The 21,786-nt window shown below is 47.5% G+C and overlaps 1 protein-coding gene across 5 annotated transcripts in view; it reads left to right on the top strand.

The window, feature by feature from the left end:
* The window catches only part of MYT1 (myelin transcription factor 1), a 64,512-nt gene that overhangs the window by 24,860 nt on the left and 17,866 nt on the right, over window positions 1-21,786 (top strand). For all 5 annotated transcript variants that reach the window (XM_021527284.3, XM_021527288.3, XM_021527285.3 and 2 more), the window contains exons 3-13: window positions 5,015-5,069; window positions 6,977-7,007; window positions 10,169-10,231; window positions 10,942-11,189; window positions 11,989-12,861; window positions 13,483-13,617; window positions 14,980-15,070; window positions 15,552-15,665; window positions 17,102-17,316; window positions 19,859-20,064; window positions 20,965-21,234. In XM_021527284.3, coding sequence (XP_021382959.1) covers window positions 5,015-5,069; window positions 6,977-7,007; window positions 10,169-10,231; window positions 10,942-11,189; window positions 11,989-12,861; window positions 13,483-13,617; window positions 14,980-15,070; window positions 15,552-15,665; window positions 17,102-17,316; window positions 19,859-20,064; window positions 20,965-21,234 — 2,301 coding nt within the window. The remainder of the gene's footprint in view (window positions 1-5,014; window positions 5,070-6,976; window positions 7,008-10,168; window positions 10,232-10,941; window positions 11,190-11,988; window positions 12,862-13,482; window positions 13,618-14,979; window positions 15,071-15,551; window positions 15,666-17,101; window positions 17,317-19,858; window positions 20,065-20,964; window positions 21,235-21,786) is intronic.

Here is a 21,786-nt window from a genome sequence, read left to right as displayed (position 1 = left end):
GCTTCCCTCGAGTGCGGAGGATGCCGCTGCCACCGCGGCGGAGCAGCAGCAGCGCTCGGGAAGCGCTTCACTCGCAGCGCCGGGTGATTCTGGGGGGGCTGGACCCTTTCTGCAAATGCAAAGTGACAGCAGGGCTTCAGGAGGATGTTTGTGACACAGCTGGAGTGTCAGATTCGAGGTGGGTACATGCTGTGGGTTTGCATCTCGACATGTCAAGGCAAAATCCTCCCCCCTCCCCAGCTCCGAGCCTGGGAACGCCGTGCAGGGTGTCCTTTCCTGGAAGCAGTCAGAGCAAAAGGCAGAGGAGAGCTTATTCAGCTGAGAACAAGACTCACAATAGGTGGAACGTCAGTGGGATTTAAATCAAGCAGCTAGGAAGACCCTAAAGGAAGAAGAGGGAAAAAAAATCCACCTAATCTCAGACTGTGGTTATAAAATAGCAGCTGGGAGCTACTATTGAACCTTTTTTAAAAAGTAGAGGCACACTGTTGATCAAGAGTATTTCTTCCTTCATCACCCCTTTTTTATTTATTTTAAAAATTCACAGCTAGAGAAGGCCCACCAGGACAAAATTCTCCTCATTTTCTGCAATGAACAAAGATGCCATGGCACTTTATAGAGAGGAAAGAGGAGAAATTTGGAGAGCCAGACCCAGGTGTCTCCACCTGTGTTCAGCCTGCAACAGCAAAGGAGGAATTCCTCGTAAGAAACAAAAGGGAGGAAAAATCAAGATGGGCCATTCAAACCCATCTCACTGAGAGGCAGTTTTGCTCCCTTTTCCCTTGAGGAGCTAAAGAAGGGACTCTTTGGATCTTCAAGAGGGGAAGAACCAAGAAGAAAACCCCTTTTCAACAATTCTGTAGGAAAAAAAGTCATTTATTCTGGCATTTTCTTTCTGCTGCTAGGCAAATATAAGTTGGGGGGGGGTTTAAAAACTAAAAATAGAGGCAGTGTGTGTCTGTCTGTCCCTCTAAATCTCAGATGCTGCTTCTTGCAATTGGCATTTTGCTACATCTACAAAGAAGCACTGATGGAAGCTCTGCTGCCTTCAGTGTAAAATAAATATTCCTGCTGAATCCTCACCTCCCTTTGTCCAGCTGAAGGGTTTTTCAGCATGTTTATTTTCTCTGAGCTCCGTGGTGCTCTTGAATACATATAAAGTATTACTGCTGACCGGGGGGAATTTCAGCAGGGCCTTTAATGGCAGATTTGCATAGAGCTGTCGAAGCCCAGGCACACCTGGGCATCAGCACGTGCTGGGCTCCCAGTGGGTTTGTGTTCTGTTATGTTCCTTGGGCTTCCAGTGGAAAGGAAATGTGTATTAAGACAAGAAGGAAGAAGAAAATGTCAACCCTGTAGGTACTCCATAAAATGAAACTTCAGATCCGTGCTGTATTGCTGTCATGGCAGCAGAACAAGACCTGGATTGTAAAATCTGGCTGTTAAAATTTTTGCTGTGCTTGGGTTAAACTCTTTTTCAAGTTTATCTGTCTGAACATCATTGATTTAAGTCTGCAGCATTGGCAGATTTTCATTATAACTTGTATTCTGTTCATGTCAGGGATCTCCTTAGTGCAGGGTAAACAGCATAGGGGACATTTCTTACTTTTAGAGAGAAAAGAGGGGAAAAAGGGAAACATAGAGATGAAGTCACGTTCCCAAGGTTACCCTGACTACCACTGATCTGAATCCTGAAGGGAGTACCCTGAGACCCAGCAGAGGGTCCTTGCCTGTAGTGTTGGGCTAGGAAACTTGGTAGATGATGATTTTAATTTAATCTTAGAGATAACCCATGGTGAGGAGGTGTGGAATAAACTTCTGTCTTTTCAGACAGACTAATGTGCTTGTGACTGGCATCTGGCAGCAATAATTTATTTGCAGGTTTCCTTTTGGGCTGCTTTGTTTTCATTCAGAGTTAAAGCAATAAGACTGAAATCCAGACAGCTCCTCAGCCTGGCTGTTACGTGAACAAGAGAGAGACCTATTGAAAATAGCCTGTCGGTCTCCAGGACTGCAAACATGCACTGTGTGACCTGAAATTTCACATTAAAATGATCTGTCTAGAGGGCTTCTGGCTGAGAAGGCAACAATAAAGGACGATGGTTTCATGTAACCTTCCTGCATCTGAGCCTGATATCACAGAGGCTCCAGAAGCACAGCCAGGGCTCTGCCAGTTGTTTAGGTTGCCTGGGAGGAGCAGGGGCTGAGCTCTGAAATGGATCTTATTCCTGTTGTTTCTGCACTTTGGAGGGAAATGAGGATTTTTGAGGATGATCCTGATGTTGTTTAAGCTAAAAAAAGTATACTGATGGTAGAAAACAGAATCTGGGAGCACGGAGCCCACCCCATCCTGACGGTGATGTTAGTGAAACATTATAAATACACAGCAGTGAGGCTGTGTCAGAGTCTCTAAACAAGTAATGGGGTCTTCCCTATGGAGAAAACTCCCAATAATCTAGAAATTTGGAGTTGGATTGTTTTGGTTTGTTGCTGTTATTGTTTTTAGTTTTGGCTTTTTTTAATGTTTTTTTTTTTTTTTTTTTTAGAATAGTCCAAACAAGGCAGCCTATTTGGCTTTTCCCTTCCTTGCTCCTTAGCAAGGTTGGGTCCCTTCCAGCCCTGCAAATTCTGTGACTCTGTGGGTCTGTCCCTGCCTTAGGTGGCTCCTGTCCCCTTTGTCCCTGTGGGGACTGAATCTGCTCCTGCCTTCCCAAGGTGTTTGATCCTGGCTTGGAAGAGGAATGGGAGGCAATGGGAGGAATTGCTCTGAGGTGTTCTGGTTTAGTGAGGAGCCTGCATGCCAGCTCACATGATATTTAACTCCCAAAGACAAATGTGACCTGAAATGGGATCTCACCTATTTATAGATAAGCAGTTTGAGCCCGTCCCACCTGTCTGGCTAAGAAAAATGAAATTTTGCTTTGCTTTTCCATGCTGTCTGTGTGGGTCCTGGCCCCTGCCAGGCACTGCGCACAGCCTGACCTCCTCCACCCCTTTGATCTGCAGGAAACCCATATTGCCTGCTCACCACCCCAACACACACCAGTTCCCCGTGAGGATAGTCAAAAAAGGAATAAAAGAGAGAGGAAAAAAAAGCAAGAAAAAGCCCTCTCTGACATTCCTGTTGGTTGGAGGCTCCCGGCAACCCAAGGTGCCGTTGCGTTGGCGGCGTGCGGCGGCATCAGGGAGCGAGCTCAGCGCGCGCCGGCGTTGGAGGCTCATAAATGTAATGAAGTCCCTGTGACACCTGCTCCTCTCCACACTTTAAACGGGAGCCATTGGTCCGCAGGGAACTGGGGCTTTAAAAATACAAATTATAGTAATTGTCTGCTGTGTTATTGGGAAGATCGTAATAAACGTGGAGCACAACACTGCCATGCCATGAGCTGAATGCTGACAGGATGCATAAATTGCTCCGGGTTTTGCTTTGCCTCATCCCTCATTCCCCCCCCCACCTAATTTTTTTTTCTTCTTTCCTCTCCAACCCCCCCATCTAACGAATCATTGCATGATAACATTGAATTTCTGGAAGGTGGCAGTGTGAAGGATAGAGTCACTTGGGGAAAACTTCATCCTTCCTCTGAAGGGTTTTTAGCTGTGATGCCCCAAGGGCTGGAGACCTTGGTCCCCTCTCCCTGCCTGCCCCACAGCCTCCCTCCCTCTTTGCTGCTCCCAAACCTCAGGGAAAGCACCAAGCAGTGCCTCCTTTGAGGGTAAGGAGCCCTGGCCTTTCTGCTGGGAATTGGGAGTAGCATTCCTCAAGATGTTTTTAGGGTGCAAGTAGGGATCCAGCAGCACATACCCTACCTGCACCATCCCTACTGCCAATGCAGCAGCACATGATCTACGTGCATGTCCCTTCCTGCCCCTGGACCAGAGAGAGCAGAGCTGGTGTCCCTGCTCTGTCAGGGGTGCTGGAGCCATGGAAACTCCTCATTTAGGAATGATACAGGAGCTGCTTTGTTCCTTCTCTAACTGGGCCTGTAGAGGATATTCCAAAGAGAGTTGGTTTTTATTATGTCAAGTCCCACTTGTAAATGGTTCTTTCATCTCCTTTTCTCTCTCCTTGTAATCTCTGGAGGAATGCCCCACATGGTAATGCTGCAGTAAAACCCAAATTGCCTTCCCAACCTTAGCAGTCTCTGATCCCCTGCCCTGCTCACAGCCCCATCTTGCCATTCCCCCTTGGCATTTACTGCCAAACACTCCTGCCTGCAGAGACAGCATCTGTGTCAAGAGTGAGATGGAAAACAGTTCTTTGACCACTTCAGCAGCTCCTCTGACAACTTTAATGAAATTCCATTTGCATCATTCCAGCCATGCCACGGAGGTCCCTGCTTTCCTGCTCCCACCTCCAGGCACTGCCTGGTTTCAAAGGTGCTGTACCCCAGAGGTGACTGCACTTCAGACTTCTGCTACCTTGTGGCATGTGGTGATGTTTAATTAATATCCAGAACTTTGAAGTCCCTGACGTTACTTATTCATGCCCGTGTTCCCTGCAGATCTCGTGTTTGATGTCCACGTTGTGAGTTATTTAGATGCAGTCATCTTTGTGGCAAATTTAGGCAGAGAGGAGAGGTTGTTCTTTAGGGCACTTGTGAAAAATTGCTCTTTTCAGGCAGGAGATCAGCTCATACACATACTCAGAGATTTCTGATTCTGTGTTGGCATTCCACCCAGGTGCTCACAGCAGTTCTGTGCTGTAAATCCAGAGAAATCAGCTCTGTCCTTAACAAGGGTTATCTCATGCACAGCCAGCACATCTGGATGTTGGTCCCTCTGTGCTACTCAACAGACAAAGTCCTTCCTGTGTCCCTGGATGTGGGAATTGATTTAAAATTGCTAAATCTGCGCACTGTGGGTTGAACAACACCATTAAGGTAAGAAGCCTCTGTCTCAAAAACATGGGAAAGGTTTCCCAGCCACCCACAAAGTGACAACCACATACGAACTTGTCCTTTAATGATGATTTTCTGGTTAACTTTCAGTAATGATTTTTTTCTTTCTGTTGCAGATGAGTTTAGAAAATGATGATAAGAGAGCACGCACGCGATCCAAGTCTATCCGAGGTGAGTGGGAGCACTGGGCTGTGCAGAACTCAGCTCCCTGCACTTCCCTTGTTCCAAATAGGCTTTGGTTTTTCAAGTCCAGGCTTAACTCTTCAAGTTATGCTCACTACCCCTGCCTCAACTCCACTGAAATTTATCTAAAAAAAACCTGCAAAAGTCCCAGCCACAAAATTTTATAGGTCCTTATCATACTTAACGCTCATTCTCTACACTCAGATGAAGGAAAATAACAAGCAAGTAAGGAAAACAAGCTGAAGCAAATAAGGAAAAAAAGCCCCCGTGCCTGCTTTGCTGTAGGGGATGGCAATCAGTGGAGCTTCAGATCAGCTCCCAGGGCTTTCATCAGGCTCATTCTGCCAGCGGCTTTGAAGTCACACATCTGAGAGTGCCTGGCAGAAGTAGCTCATGCTGGAGAAGCAAATGGGCCATGCCCCGGCAGGGATGGGAGGACAAACAACTGGTTAATGCAAAGGTTGATTGTGATTTATTTCCGGATTAGAAACAAAAACCAAAAAAAACCCAACCGAAAACAACAAAAAACCTGAAATTCTGTGCATGTTTTCTCCCTGGGAGAATCAAGAGGCTCTGATAGAGGTCAGGGTGTCACCTCAGGTAGTACCATAGCCATGGGTGGTGGTTACAGACCAGCCTCTATATCCTTTGGTTCATTTTTGTGGCTGGAGATGTGACAAGTGACAAAGGTGGCTGGAAGTGAGGAACCAATAAGGTTGGAAAGGTGTGATGGCTGCAGGGACTGCAGCTTCATCCTACAGCTCGGCTGGGCCACCTTCCTTTTGTCCTCACCTTCCTTCTTCCTTGCACTTTACACCATCTGCACCTTCTAAAAGCAAAACCAAACCCAGATGTTGCCAGCTGCGTTGAACCGAGCTTGTATATTTGGATTTTATTGCTTTGTTGCACATACACAAAGGTGCTTGTTCAGGTTGCAAATGAGAGCGCCCTGATTCTATTTATTTTCTCACACCCTGCCTTTTCCACACTTGAATCTGGGTTTCTCGATGTGAAAAGGTAATTTATTGTCTGCACCCTGGGACTCGTCACTGCCTCCAGTTTGTTGAAGCTTGTGAGTCATCCCACTGGGAGCTGGATCCCAGGAAACCCAATTAGCTCAAACAAATTGAGCAAGCATGTTATGGTTTTTAGCCTGGGCAAATTTAGACTTGTGCTGAGGGATATTTTTTTTTCCTCCTCTTGATTATTTGGATTCCTGGCTGCATGTAAGGTTTCAGCTTCGATGTGAGGTTGTTGTGAGCAGTGAGAAACCCTCTTATTCACAAGTGGGGAGTAATCCCTAAAAATCCTACAAACTCTTGTTTACCTTATACCCCAAGAAACAAATCACCACCATATGTCTGAGCATTGTCAGGGACTTCTGCATCAGTCTGATGGGACAGGGAGAGGAGAAAAACGCTGGTGTTATAGAGGTGAATGTGACCATTGCAGGAAAACTGTTGTGAACTGTGAAATAAAAAAATTATGAGCAGCTTTATAGGGCAAAAAAGAGAGATGAAGGCATTAGAAAACTCAATCTTTTTTTAGAAGTGTTTGAGTTACATGCATGCATGTCAGAATAGTTTCATTGACTTCAAAGTCATCACGGATTCAAAGAACAGAGGTAGTCCCTGATGCTGCCAGTGTGCACTCACCTGCTTGAAAATCAGCACAGGCCTGAGGATTTACAAGGCAGGATTATAATTTGCTACAGGCTGGCATGTAACAAAGGACAGCAGGATAAATTGGCTCTTTCTTTTCCAAATGGGATGTCCGGGGAGGAAATAGAAACTCAGTTGCTGGCAAGAGAGCTTCAGTCCTGGGCGGGGTGGGCACCTCTGGTTTGTTTCTGACTTTGTGTTTGTTTCCATTGCTGCATCCTGCCCTTTGCCCAGTGCCCACGGAGCTCATCGGCCAGGAGGTGAGGTAAGGACCCTGCTCCTCCTCGGCCATGGGAGGGATGGGGGGACACATGGTGGGACTGGCTTGAGAGAAGCCCCTGGGCTGGGAAACCTGGGTGAGAGGAGCAAACCCATGGGGCTAATGGGGTCTTGCTGGGGGGCTTCTATTGGTGCTTGTGTCCAAGTCCCCAGGGTACCACTAGACAACACATCAGGGGAATCACAGAGTTAAAGAAATAAACTGCAGCTCTGGATGAATGACATTAGACTGGAGAGCCTCCAGCCATCTGCTGTCCCACCCCAGATCTAAACCCCAGTCAAACCTAAAGCCCACAGTTTGTATTTCAGGATCACTGGGGACACCATCCTACTAAAGGGGTTTTTTTTCCACATATTTGTCATGTCACTTCTGGTGCTGGATGCACCTTCAGCCCCCTGTCCTCTGTTCAGTCACCGAGCTCCAGTTGTTACTCATTTAGCAGTGCTGGGATGCCAAGAGCAGCAGCCAAAGGAGCAGGAGCAGAGCCTGTGCATCCCTCCAGAGCTTCTCATTAGCTGTAACAGCCTCCCCCACCTGCAAGCTCCCACTGAACCTGGCACAGGGGCTTATGCCAGAGGTAGGAGCCTTTAACCTGAACAAGCACTAAGAGCAGGGGCTGCCTCTCCCTGCAGCCTCCCGCTTGTGTCAAAGAGTAATTGCACCTAAACCAACCCAATTTCAGAGCATTTTGCTCCTCCACTCTGGAGGATTACTCTGGAGAGCCGGGAGGAGCCAGCACTGGGCATGCCCCTTCTCCAACTTTTATTGCTGAACACTTGAGTGGAGGTGGTAATTGGAGCAGGTGACATATCTAAGGGGCAGGACAGAGTGCTCCACAAAGCCATCTCTGCAGCTGTCACCTAATTGCCTGAATAACTGGACGATTAATCGACTAATTGGAAGCAGGGCATCGTCTGCATAACAATAAGAAGCCCTTTTGTCAAGCAGATGAAGGCAGCAGAGAGGGGGAGAGCTGTTCCGTGCGGTGGCTCTTGAGGGATGGAGAGCAGCTTTAATAGACCTCAAAGCCCGTTTCCTCTTTCGGGACTCCTGCCAAAATACACGAAAAGTCCCCAGCGGAGAGTGGGGAGGGGAAGCCTGGCCCAGAGCATGTAGAGCATCACCTTTGTGCTGGTGGTTTTTAAAGGCATTCAATCAACAAAGTGAAGCCAGAAACATCCCAAATCGACACCTGCAAACCTCGATGCTGAACCACTCGTCTCTTTCCTACATACTTTTTATTGCAGGCCTCATTAAACCACATTAAAAATGGGGTGATGGATAATCTGCTTTTATTGATACAGGAAAACTTATAAAAGCCTGTAACATCTTCATCAGAGCTGCTCCTGTTTGCCATTGAATAAGGCCTTTTTCAGGCAAGTCACTGGTGACATGAACACTGCTCTGTCTTTTGGTGTGCAGTCACTGAAAGTGTGGCTGGGGCTGCTTGGGACAGAGCAGCCTCAGTCAGGCCTGAGGGCAATTAAAATTAAATAGACTTTTAGGTCATAAGCAGCAAAGAGGGAAGCTCCCTCTTCCAATTGCACATGTCAGTGGGATGAGATCTTGTTCTCTATGACCTCGAGTGCCCTGCTGGAGAAGGGACACCGTGCTGTCAGGCCAGACCCCAGGTGTGGTAGGGCTGGGGCTGTGTGTGGATGCCAGAAGAGCTGGGAGGGAGCCATGCCACAAGAGGTGGCACTGGAGGATGTGCAGCATCACGGGTTCAAGCCTGGTCACAAGCCAAGGGGACAGCAGGAAGGGGGGACTTTTCTGGAGGAGCCATGAGGGGCAACTTCCACCTCCCCAGAGCACTGTGTCCCCTTAGGGGATGTGGTGCCACCAATTGCCCTCTCAGCGTTTGCCTTGCTAACCTAAAGTTAGTCTCCCTGAAGGAAGGATTCCTACACTCCTGACAGCTCAGCAGCACTGTCCTGCCCAGGTTTTTTTGGTAGAATTATAATTTTTGAACACAAAGATCTGACTTGTATCCTAGGGAGTTGAACCATTAATAACCCACCAGTGTTCCCAGAGCTGCTGCACCCATTAGTGCACCCAGACCCTCTGTGTCTTCAGCTTTCTGGGAGGAGAATCGGAGTCCCTAGAGCCTGACTTGGCACTTGATGCTATTTAATGTTGTCCCACGTCTTTTACTCTGAGAATAACAGCCTGGCCAGATCCCCTCTGGGCTGGCAATGCCTTCTCCCTTTGCACTGTCATCAAGAGATTTCATTAGCGCTTCCAGCTTCCCAGGCTGAGGGTGATACAGTGCTAAATGAGGTTATTAATCCTACACGACTCCAGAATTCCTCAGACATCAGGCAAGTCACTTGGGCATCCTATAATCAATGTCATAATCTGGTTTTGCCAGAAAATGTTTGCTTTAATGCTTCTTATCTGGAGCCCTTACAGCTCCTGAAGCTGGGACTAATTACCCCTGCAGGGGAGGCGCGTGGTCCCGTGCAGGGATGCTCAAGTGAAGGCAGCAGTGGCTGTGAGCGGGCTCAGAGCTCCCTGCAAGCCTTTAACTCATTCTCTTCTGCAGAGCAGCAAGAAAAAAATTGCAGATGACATCTAGTCATCTAAATCCGTTCCATTCCCCCGAAAACCAGGTTTTGAGGATTTTAGTCCTGGGGATCTGCATCCAACGTGTCTGGCTAAAGCCTCGTTGATAAAATCCCAGTTTGTTCTTCCCCAAAACACACACATTTCTTACTGTAAGAGGCATCAGTTCCCTGACAAGCCACCAAATAAGGGAAAATCCCATGTTTTCCTCCCGAGAGAAAGAAAAACTGGAGAGCAGTAGCGGGAAGGCAGAGTGCAGTAGCTATCTGCCTTTAAAAGCTTGCTCTCACACATGCAAATCTTTAATTAAACATACTCATAAAACTATAGCAAACTGTTCATCTAATTAAATGGGGTGAGTAATTTCATTAGTTTTTAGCAAACTGCAAGGCTGCTCTCCTGCCCTCCTCCCTTGGAATTCAAAGGGACAAACGGAACTATTTGAAGGAAATGAACTTTCTGTTTGCAGTTTGCTTGTTCCGTGGGCACAGGACCTGTTTAACTGACTGTGAATTATACAATCCTAATTAATTCTCTGAGTCTTCTTGCTGTTCCTGATGGTTGTTTGTTTCCCTCCCAAGCTGTCCAACCCCAGGCTGCAATGGCTCAGGACACATCCGTGGGAAGTATGCGAGACACAGAAGGTGAGGTGGGGTTGAAGGAAGTGGGGATGGGAAAAAATGTGAGCAACAGAGCCAAACGCAAGTGTTCACTGGAGAAAGTCTGGTTCAGAGCACCAACCCAACTTGTGTGTCCCAAATCTTTTTGTCTCTGGCTCTCCATCAGTCTCTAAGGGATCCCAGGTGGATCTGCTTCTCCAGACTCACAGCAGCCTTCTTTTAGACCCCAAACTTGGCCAGAAATGCCTGACCTGTCTGTCTAGGGTTGGTGGGAGCTGCTGATGGGCAGAGATTTTGGTCTGCCTGGCGCCTCTATGGATGGGGAAGGCAAATGAGAACACGCTGGCTGCCTTGGAGGTCATGGAAGCCTTAACTGAGGGTTTTCATCACCCCATGAAGAGCAAAATTGGAGCAGTTGGTGGGTGTGTCCCAGGGGCTGGTTCTGCATCCTGTGCCTGGTTTAATGGTGCCCATCACCAGTATTAGTCCTGGGATGCCACATCCCAGCATTTGGGTGCTGATATCTGGGAAAAAAAGTGGATGTAGTTACACAAAGTCAAGGTCTAAGAGCACATGTAGCCACAGAGGTTAAACCAGCTAAAAGTCTGGGGTGCTGGATGATTTTTCTGGTTGTATTTGTCTTACTTACTTTTGCCTAACTGGTTGGATTGAGAGGTAGCCAGGCATTTCTCGCTCAGCAATGCCTCCTCTCTGCTCCTTGATCCCGTCTGCAGTTTACAAAGCTGCCCTCTAGCCAAGAAGAGGAAACTTCAGGATGCTGAGGCCGAACATCTGGTGTCCAAGAGGAAATCCCATCCACTCAAACTGGCCTTGGATGAAGGCTACAACGTCGACAGCGATGGCAGCGAGGAGGCCGAGGCCAAGGAGGAGTCAGGCTCCGACGAGTCGGAGGGGATGCTGGAGGAGGACGAGGCAGAGGCGATGGAGCAGGAGGAGACCCGCAGCCCCGAGGCAGCAGAAGGTGCTTTATCATTATTGATTGCAGAGCTGTGCTCTGCAGATGAAGAAAGGGCAGGAAGTGTTAACAGCCAGGAGTTACAGCTCCTCTGAATGATGTACGGGATGGGTCCCTCAATTACCAGGGGACCCATTGTTGGGTAGAAGACAGTGGCAATGCTCTGGTTAAACTGAGAAGGCACAGTGCTCCAGTGTTTTAAAAATGAGAGCTTTTCCTTCAGGGATGCTCCCTAGGGAAGGACTCATGGAAAGCACAGAGAAGCTTGCTGTGTGGTGGGGAAGGCAGCCAGGGTCCCACACAGGTGCCATGAAGGGCTCAGCAGGATCCTCCTCCCTGGGCAGATCTGGCCACTATCCAAGAGCAGAGGAGTGGCAGGAAAAGGATATGGAGAAGGACATGGATTTTCAGCTGGGGTCCTGACACTGCCTTGCTCACTGGTTTGGAGCTCTGGCCTGGGGAGCACAGACATTAGGGGTGGCAGTGGGCAGATGGTACATCGGAGGCCCATGTGGAAATCCACCTTCCACCTGATATCCCCAAATTTAAGAAATCAGGATCCTCCAAAGGTGGAACTGCCAGACTCTGGTTTCAATTAAGTTTAAGCACAACAAAGTTGTATTTTATGAGTTTATATAATTACTTTCTTTGCCTCCTTTTTATTCCCTCTTCTTTTCTCTTCACCCTCCTTTTCTCTTTTACTCCTTTCTTCTTTTCCTCCTTTTCTCATTTTCTCACTTTTTTTTTGTTCTTTTTAATCTTTCTTCTCCCCTTCTTCTTTCTATTCCTTCTTTTCCCCCTTCAGAGAGAAGCCCAGCAAAATCAACCCACTATGGACAAAACACAGCAACAAGTACATCTGGGCCCAGCAAGGCCAACTACAGCAGCTACCAAGAAATAATCGCCAACTCTCTCCTAAACTTAGGCCAAATAGCAGAGGAAACCCTCGCCATCGAAGGGCAGCTGCCCGAAGCAGAGCTGCAGGGCTCCAAGCCAACATCCAACGTCGTGCATTTGGTCCATGAGGATGCAGGAGAGGAGTTGGTGGAGGAGGAGTGTGACAAGGAGATCATCATCCAGACGGAGGACGCGGAGGAGGTCATCGAGGTCACCAGCGAGCGCAGCAGCGAGTTGTGTCCAGAGCCCCGGGACGAGACAAACGGAGAGGAGTCCTGCAAACTGGAAAAGGCTGAAGCAGAAGAAGAGGATGAGGAGGATGATGATGAGGAGGATGATGAGGAGGAGGAAGAGGAGGAAGAGGACGAGGAGGAGGAGGAGGAAGAGGAAGAAGAGGAGGAGGACGAGGAGGAGGAGATGGCTCCTGAAGTGATCTGCGAGGAAGCACCTCACACTTCTCAGGACCCCCAGAAAAGCCACTGTGAGGGGCAGTTCAGCCCCAAGCCCGAGTACTCGGTCATCGTGGAGGTCCGGTCGGATGACGACAAGGACGACGATGCCCGCTCCCAGAAATCAGCCGTGACTGATGAGTCGGAGATGTACGACATGATGACCAGGGGCAACCTGGGGCTGCTGGAACAAGCCATTGCCCTGAAAGCCGAGCAGGTGAAAATCGTGCGGGAGCCCAGCCGGCTGCCAGGAGAGCATGTGAAGCACTTCCAGGTGGAGGACAAACAGAACAAACCGCTGGACAGCATCCGGAAGAGCTACTACGGCAAAGGTACGGGACAAACCTTTGTGTATCTCCCTCCTTCCCATCCCTGCTGGAAGAGCTGAACTTGTCTGCTCAGCACGGACTATCAGGCTGAGGTGGGGGGAGTTCCCAGCCCACAGGGGGAATTCAACCACAAATCCTCAATGCCCAAAGGGATGGGGACATCCTTGAGGTCAAAAGTGAATGCATAAAATGATGGTGTCCTCTACACTGTCACGAGGGTTCCCCCCTCTGAGTAGAGAAATTGCTTGGCTAAATTGTCAGTTAACCTTGAAAATTTCAGCCTGAGCTCAAGGGCTGGTTTAAAATCCAAGTGGGTTTTAAAGAAGTGGTAGGAGTCTAGCCACAGAAACATGAGGGCAGGGGCTTCAGCATCCCATGGCTCTGGGCCAGGCTACCTGCTCAGTCCCTGTGAGTGGCTCCATGCTCTGAGCTGTGTCAGTTCCTAAATTCATTTTGTTGACTTCAATTTTTGAAACTTCCAACTCCAGGGAAAAAAACCTCCAAACCCAAAGTTTTCCCCCTGCTTGACTGAAAAGGCAGTGAGAAGCATCCTCAGCACTTTCCACTTCTTCCCCTCCAAATCCACTAACCTGCTTCCCTTTGCCCTTTCCTCACAATCCTTAGATCCTTCAAGACCCGAGAAGCGAGAAATCAAATGTCCAACTCCTGGCTGCGATGGGACTGGACACGTCACGGGACTTTACCCCCACCATCGCAGCCTCTCTGGTTGTCCGCACAAAGACAGGATCCCCCCCGAGAGTGAGTACATGGTGGGATACCAAGGGCTGCTTCAATTACCCTGGAGCCTCATTTTCTTGGCGGAATTCCTCAAATGATATGGATTTTATGACCGAGTCCCTAGACTAAGTCTGATGTTATTCCATGGAGTATAACAAGAGCTTTTGGCGTGGGATGGTGTTTTTCCAAGTTGAACCCAGATGCTGTTATCCACCAAAGTGTTATCACTAATCACAGGAAACATGAAGGGGATTTACTTGGAAGTCCTGTCCTTCTTAAAGGATTTTTAGCACCATCCTGTGGAGAATGAGATCCCTTCTCTGAAAATCAAAGAGGGGCTTTATAAACGCCTGCCCATCTCCAGAGGTGTGTTAAGCAGTTCCCATCTTTACACTGGAAGTCATATATTTTTCCCTACTTGGGACATCATGTTGGAAAAAAAGGGACATTATTCTTCCTTGCTGTCCAAATATGTTGCCATGCAGGAAGGAAGAAGAATGAGTGATTTAGGAGGTGCAGGATTGCTGAGTCTCCTGTGTCCTAATCACTGCAAAATTCCCAAACTGCTACACCAAGATTCACCTATTCTACAGAAAATATTTATCATCCTCATAACAGATTTTTGTATATACATATGCACAGAGAGAGATTGTATTTCCACCTCTCTACCAGCATCCTAAATAGCTTTCCCTGTATAGATACATAAAAATCAATGTTGTATGTTTACGATAATGGCATAATAGACCAAAAGAAAGAGGAGTCCTTCCTTATCAGTAATTTCAAAGGTTGCAGACCTGACATAAACACAGAGCTGGAAGAAACAAGGAGAAACTACAGTTATCTTCACAGGCTGGAATGCAAGCAAAAATATTAATAAATAACTAACACAAGCTGTGGGCTTTATAAAAGCTTGCAGATCAAATTATTTTCTTTACTTCTAGAGGTCAGCGCTGCAGGAAGCAATAATCCTGAAGATTAAAAATAAAAAAAAAATCAAACAAAGACTAGTCCTAAGGATAAAAGCAGAGCTACAACTTCAATCACTTAAAACTACCTGAAACTGGAGACCTGGTTCCAAAACAGGGGTGGAGAGGAGGGGCTGGGTGGGGGAAACTGGATTGCAATCAGAAAATGGGGAGGTTGTGTGCGGAGATGCTAACCTAGTGCTAACCTGGGTACCACTGCCTTGTAAATCTTTTATTCTTTTATTTTTTCCCTCTGCAAACTCTAATTATAGCATTTCACATTCCCTGATTTCTAGGAAACCAGCGTACAAGGCTTGATGATTTTCTCTTTTTTTTTTTTTTTTTTTTTTTCTCTCTGATTTTTATTAAGTTGTTTTTCTTTCCCTTCCCTTCTCCCCTTCCCCTTCTTGCTCTGAAGTCCTGGCGATGCACGAGAACGTGTTGAAGTGCCCCACGCCCGGGTGCACAGGACAGGGTCACGTCAACAGCAACCGCAACACGCACAGGAGGTACCGGCTTTGGCTTCTCCTTACACAGGCACGGGGTGACAGGATGGGGGAATGGCTTCAAAATGGCAGAGGACAGGGTTAGAGTGGGAGAAATTCTTCCCTATGAGAGTGATGAGGCCCTGGCACAGGTTGTTCCATCTCTGGAAGTGTTCAAAGCTGGGTTGGATGGGGCTTGGAGCAACCTGGGATATTGGAAGGTGTTCCTGTTCATGGCTGGGGGGTTGGGATGAGTTGAGCTTTAAGGTCCTTTCCAATTCAAATCATTCTGTATCATTCCATGATTCTGTGTTGATGAGGTGCAGGGTGAATTTGTCTTGTTTATTGAACTTCTTCAGTGTGGAGGAAGAAAACACTTTTCTCACAGGCTCAGTGTCCATGAAATGAAGGTTTTTGTACTCATTCCTCATGCTTGGTTTCCTTCTCTCTTTTTCTTCTCCTTCAAAAAAAAAAAAAACCCAAAAAAACCAACCAACTCCCACAGTTTATCTGGGTGCCCCATTGCTGCTGCTGAGAAATTAGCCAAATCACATGAAAAGCAACAAACCCAGGCTGGTGATCCTGCAAAGACCAGCTCCAATTCTGATCGGATACTCAGGTAAGGGGGACAAGAAGGCTCAATTCCATGCCCCCACACTGCCCCAGCCCTCTGTACCCTGCCACGCTCCCAGGAACAGCAGCCACAGCTCCAGCTGTATCTTGATACTGCTGAGTCCTGTTATTATGATCATAGGTCTCGCCAAGGTGGGGAGATATTTAATTGATGATCCCAGGGAGAGCATTGAGGACAATGAATTGCTTCTGTAGCATCAATTAATGCTGAGGCTACAGGCCAAAGGGTTTTAGCAGTGCAGCAGAAGGCACTTGTGCCGATTGCTCCGCAGCACAAACTGCCAGCGAGGGCTGGTTATTATATCAGCATTATAAGAAGGGTGGGCTCGGGGAGGGGGGAGGAGGAAGAGATTTGGGCTACAGACAAATCACTCCATGGCAGTTGTGCATTAAAGTGCACCTGCTTTTCTTCCTTGGCCCACAGGTTTCAGAGGAGAGGAACCTGCCACTCATTTCCAAACCAGTCACATTAATTTTGATACTTTGCCCATCTCTCTCTTCCCGGGAGAAAGGGCTGTCTCCCATTAAGGATGTCCCTGATAGATGCTGGCTTCCGTAGCTGATGTGATTCATGAGGCTACAGATGGATTGGAATATGGTTGGTTATTTTGCAACGAGAGCAGGATAAAAACCACAGTGTGAGCCCTGAGCAGCCCTCCCACAAAGGCATCGAGCTCTGATTCATTTATTTATTTGCTCCCCAGGACTGCTGAGCACCCTGGTGCTCCAGCTCTCACTACTTTGGAAAGGCCATTTAGAGCCATTACTTATTTATTTGCAGCAGAGCCCGCGCCGAGCGCTCTGAGCGCATCACGAGGACGGTCCATGCTCCAAGGAGCTCCCGCTCCGAGGACTCTCTGGTAGAAAGAGGTCACGGGAAGGAGAATAACAATAGACCATTTATATACAATTTATATGCAAGACAAATTGATTCATGATAGGCAGCCCCGTAGCAGCAGGTCTCAGGAGGGGCTGAGGCAGGGGAGAGGCCCTGGTGCCTCTGCAATGAACCTGCAGCAGGGAGCTGAGCTGAACTGGGCTCCTCATGCCCTTGTGTGCCACCCTGTGTCATGGGTCCCAGGAGGGAGTTATTGACCAAGTTTGTTCTCTTCTGGAAAATGCTGCCACACCATGACAGCCTGCAAGACCATTGTGCTGGATGAGGCTGACAAGTCGATGTTTTGCTTAAAAAGAGGGGAAAAACAATGAAGGTGGAAAAGGATAGAAAAAAATAAAACTGGAGGCTGTGAGATCCGAATCAGATCTTGTGAGGGAGAGCAAAAGGGCTGTCACTGCCTCCTTGTCCCCAGGAAGCCTTTAGGAAGAAGGTGTAGCTGTGCCCCCATTGTGTCTGGTCTCCTCTCAAGAGTCACCTCATCAAGGAAAAAAAGAAATAATTGCTGTTTGTTGTTTCATCCTCAGGCCTATGTGCTTTGTGAAGCAACTGGAGATCCCTCAGTATGGAAGCTACAGGCCCAACATGGTCCCAGCAACCCCCCGGGCCAACTTGGCCAAGGAGCTGGAGAAGTACTCCAAGGTCACCTTCGATTATGCAAGTTTTGATGCTCAGGTTTTTGGCAAACGCATGCTTGCCCCAAAGATTCAGACTAGCGAAACCTCACCTAAAGCCTTTAAATGTAAGTTGGGAACAGGGATGGACTTGGTTTTTGCATTTTCTGTCTTAGCATGTTGTGAGGCTCTTGGGATTGTGGCTTTGGGGTGATGGGAGACTCCTGGTGCAGAGGTGTTGGACCCTCCTGGGATGGGGAGGGTAAGGTGGGTCCCAAGGTGGGCACCTTTGACAGTCAGGGGAGTCCATAGCTGCTGGGAAAGCTTTGTTTGGAAGACAGTCTCTTTGGCTTCAGCTTTGGGAAGAATTGTGGTGGGAACATTAATCTGAGTGATGTCTCGAGATAGGATAAGCTACACAGTTGTCCTCAGTTGGTCCCCATTGCTTTGCAGCTCATATCTATTGATCTGGCTTTCCTCATCTAGCTAAATGGATTACAGTTTTCTTCTCTTCCATCTTATATATGACCCATTCCCCCCATTTGTCTTCCTTGCCACGCTCTGCTCTCCAGCTCTACCTATCGATCACCCACCTCTGTCTTCCACCTCGTTCCTATCAGAGCCACCCACCTCTGCTCTGTTCTGAGGACTTTGCATTGTTTATAGCTCTGGGTGAAAATGAAATGGCTGAATAAACCCTGAAGGGTCAGGCTGCCAAAGGCAAGAGGCACACTGCATGGGGATGCAGTCCTTGCAAATGTGTTATTTGACACTAACTGTGCACCTCAAGACATTTTTTTGAGGGGCAAAACAAAATATCTAGGAGCCCAGTTTGTAGAAGTCAGCAGCCTCAAGAGGGCTTTCTGTCTGGCTAATCCCACTTCCACAATCCTGTTTAATCCTGATGCAGCTGCTCTCTAAAAAGTGCTCATACTTGAAAGCATCCCGGTTGTTGCACTACAATGGGAGCGCTCTTTATTACAGTACTAAATCTGTACAGGATCAGACAATGAAATTGGATGGAGGCCAGAGAGCACAACTGCCACTGTCATCCTGGGTTAGGGCTGATGGAAAAGTAATTTGTTTCCCAGTACAAGTGATTCTCTCGCTGAATAGATTGTGTTATTTGCAATATTAGCAAAGAATTTTCAGGGTAATTGTACTGACAAAAATAATTCCAGCAGACCCACTAGGATAATCCTTTCTATTTTTTCTCATTGCTTATTTCACTAATTTGCTGATTGCGAGTCTATTAGTGGTAGAAATACTTATGAAATGGAAAAGCATCGCTGAGCCTACGGTGTGAAATTGAAATTGGCATCTCCCGATCCTGGATATTGTCAGGTTGGGTTGGCGAATACTCGCACCCTGCCTCAAAGACACGGATTAAACTGGACAGGAAAACAAGCAGCCAGACACAAGAATAACGATGTGGGCAAGCCTCCAATGAGTTAATCAAAGCGACAGGATGAATATGATTGCCAATCATAGCAGGGAAATCTGCTCCTTTCACTGAGAACTTATTTTAAAGAGATCTTCATCCAGAGGGATTTATATTCTCCCGCATGCATGTGTGTAACTCCCATTAATGTCAATATGCATTATATACGCACGCAACGAGGAAGAAAGCAATGCTAGGGAAGATTAGTATTTTATAGTGTCTTATATTACGAATTTGTAATGGGAATAATGAAATCACTTTGCTCCGTGTCTGCATCAACTAAGGTTGGCTTTGTTTTGCCATGATCAGGCCAAAGCTTGTGAGTCTTCCCTGGGTGAGCCTCCCACTAAAGTGGGGATGGTTTCCCTCAGAAAGAGCATGGTGGAATGAATTAAGGATTTGAAGGTTTTGATAATTGATTCAGAATACAATCCTATGAGTTCAGAATACAATCCTATGAGTGTTCTAAATCAGATGATCTTCTGTTTGCACCCACTGAAACTAGTGAGGGCCCCTAAATGGGATCAACTTCAAGTTTTATTATTAGGGAATTATTAGTTATTTATTAGGGAAAGTTTTGCTGCGCATCCACCCTGAGAAATACTTTCATTTCACAGCCTATGAAGAGAAATTGCCTCTCCAGGCTGGCTTTGCTGCTGCTGTGACATACAGGAGCAGAGCAGCAGTGTGGCTATGAGCAGCTGTGCAATAAATCCTGTTACTCTGGCATATTTAAATGATATGTCAGCTGTCAGAAAATCCATATTTCACCAGTGTCATCCTTGGAAGCTCATATTTTATGACCATGCTTTTTCTATTAATGTAATTTTATAAATTTAAAGCTTTCAAACATGCTACTAGAAATCTCCCTGTAAGGCAGCCCTGCAGATAAGTTATGGACAGAGAGAGAACAATAAAAAAAGAGTCAGAAAGCTTCTCTAAGCTTTTTCCTTTAACTGGTTCCACTGAGGAGCAGCTCTAGTGAACAAAAACACTTGTGTTTTGGGTATTTATGGCAGAGTCAGTTAATGAATTAACCTTTCACACCAGGCACAAGCTGCAGCCACTACTGCTTCTGTTGCACGTCCCAGGCAACAAACCAGCCCCTGGACTGGGAATAACCCCATGAACTGTGCATACATTAACTGTGTCACACTGACTTAACCTTCCCCTGCTGCTCATGCCGCTTATACATTAGCCTTGTGTTGTTCCTTCTCTTTTTATTCCAGCCAAACCTTTTCCAAAGGCCTCTTCCCCCAGCCACAGCCCCTCCAGCAGTTACGTGAAGAGCACTTCATCTTCCTCCACAGGCTTCGACTACTCCCACGACGCTGAGGCTGCGCACATGGCGGCCACCGCCATCCTCAACCTCTCCACCCGCTGCTGGGAGATGCCCGAGAATCTCAGCACCAAGCAGCAAGAGGCCCCTGGCAAGGTGGGTGAATGTGGCCAGGAACAACTGCCCAGGGGCCAAACTTAAAATTCAGGATGGGAGAGACACCTTGGTTTACCTGTCCTTTCATTTTGTTTTTTTTAAATATGGAGGCAGGTACTTATCCAAAATCACCCTTTTGGCTCCCCACTTTGGGTTTGGAGGAAGGAATCTTGGCTTTTTGGGTGATGTGGAGATGCCTTGTGGTTCAAATTACCCGTGTGAGATGAGCATCAATCCTAAGACAAGTCTTGGGCTGAGACTGGATATTAGGAAATATTTATGATTTATGATGGTCAAGCCCTGGAACTGGCTGTCCAGGGCAGTAGTGGAGTCATCATCCCTGGAGGGATTTAAAGGACATGTGGATGTGGCACTTGGGGACATGGTTTAGTGGTGGGCTTGGCAGTGCTGGGTGAATGTTTGGACTTGATGGTCTTCAGAGGGCTTTTCTAACCCAAACAAATCTGTAATTCCATGATTCTCAGAGCTGATTTCAGTTGTTCCTTGATCTGTATCTGATGCCATTTGAAGTTCCCCAATTGTGCCCAATCTGATCTCCAGCTGTTTTTCAGAGAAACACATATTTTCTCAAAGTCCCACAGAGCATTCCCAACCTGGGGCAAATGTTTTGGATGCTGTGAGGCATCCTAAGTGGCATTAGATGCCTGCATTCAATCAGCTGAGTCAAAATGCCACCCTGCTGGTAGTAGAGGGGTGCTTTTGCATTACATATTCCTGAAATATTTAGGAAAGAGCAACACTTTTCATTCAGTTTCTCCTGCCTGACTGTGGAGAGAACATGAACACCTGCCCACTGCACTGCACAAGACAAATGGGGTCAAGATCCCCATGGGGACTTTCTGGCAGCTGCTAACACTGGTTGTGTTTCCAACCTTTCAGTCCATGGACATTGAGGTGGATGAAAATGGAACTCTGGACTTGAGTATGAACAAACACCGCAAACGGGAAAGCACCTTCCCCAGCAGCAGCAGCTGCAGCAGTAGTCCCAGCATGAAGTCCCCAGACGTGTCCCAGCGCCAAAACAGCACCAGTGCCACGAGCAGCACCATGACCTCCCCCCAGTCCAGCCAGACCTCCCGCCAGGATGACTGGGATGGGCCCATTGACTACACTAAACCAAACCGCCAGCGGGAAGAGGAGCCAGAGGAGGTGAGCGGTGCCTCTTGGTGCTTGAAGAATAACTCAGGGGACACTGAATGCCATGTTTGCCTGCACAGTTGTCCTGTCTTCCCCAGAATTCCCACTTTGTCCGTTAAGCCAAGGAGAGAAATATTCCTGGCACTTTGTCAGTGCTGTCAGATATCAACCAGGCAGGAAGCAACTGCTCTTGGACCTGTTGAGATGCCCTTGCAAAGGAAGTACAAACCATGTTACTTGTGCTGGGTGCGCAGTGTTTTCTTCATTGTAAATCCTGTCACCTCCCTTGCAGCAGTGCTGCTTCTGGTGATGTTTTTCAGGATGATTTATATCTGCCATTAGCAGCTACAGCCCTGCATGGCACTGACATTAATCCTGCAGGTGGGGAATCCAGCCATGACTCCCAGCTGGGGTAGGGGTCCTGGCTCTGAGAGCTTCACCTGGGGAGGATGCTGAGGAAGAGTGTGAGGGTGTTAAACTGATCTTCATTCCTTCAAAACCTTGGGAAAGCCATGGGTAAATCCCTTTACAGATGTGGTTTACACAATTTTCCTAAAAGTCCAG

The sequence above is a fragment of the Lonchura striata genome, chromosome 17 (genome assembly GCF_046129695.1).
Source record: "Lonchura striata isolate bLonStr1 chromosome 17, bLonStr1.mat, whole genome shotgun sequence".
NCBI classification, from domain to species: domain Eukaryota; kingdom Metazoa; phylum Chordata; class Aves; order Passeriformes; family Estrildidae; genus Lonchura; species Lonchura striata.
Note: the sequence above shows the minus strand (reverse complement) of the source record. Positions and strands in the feature narration are given on the sequence as shown.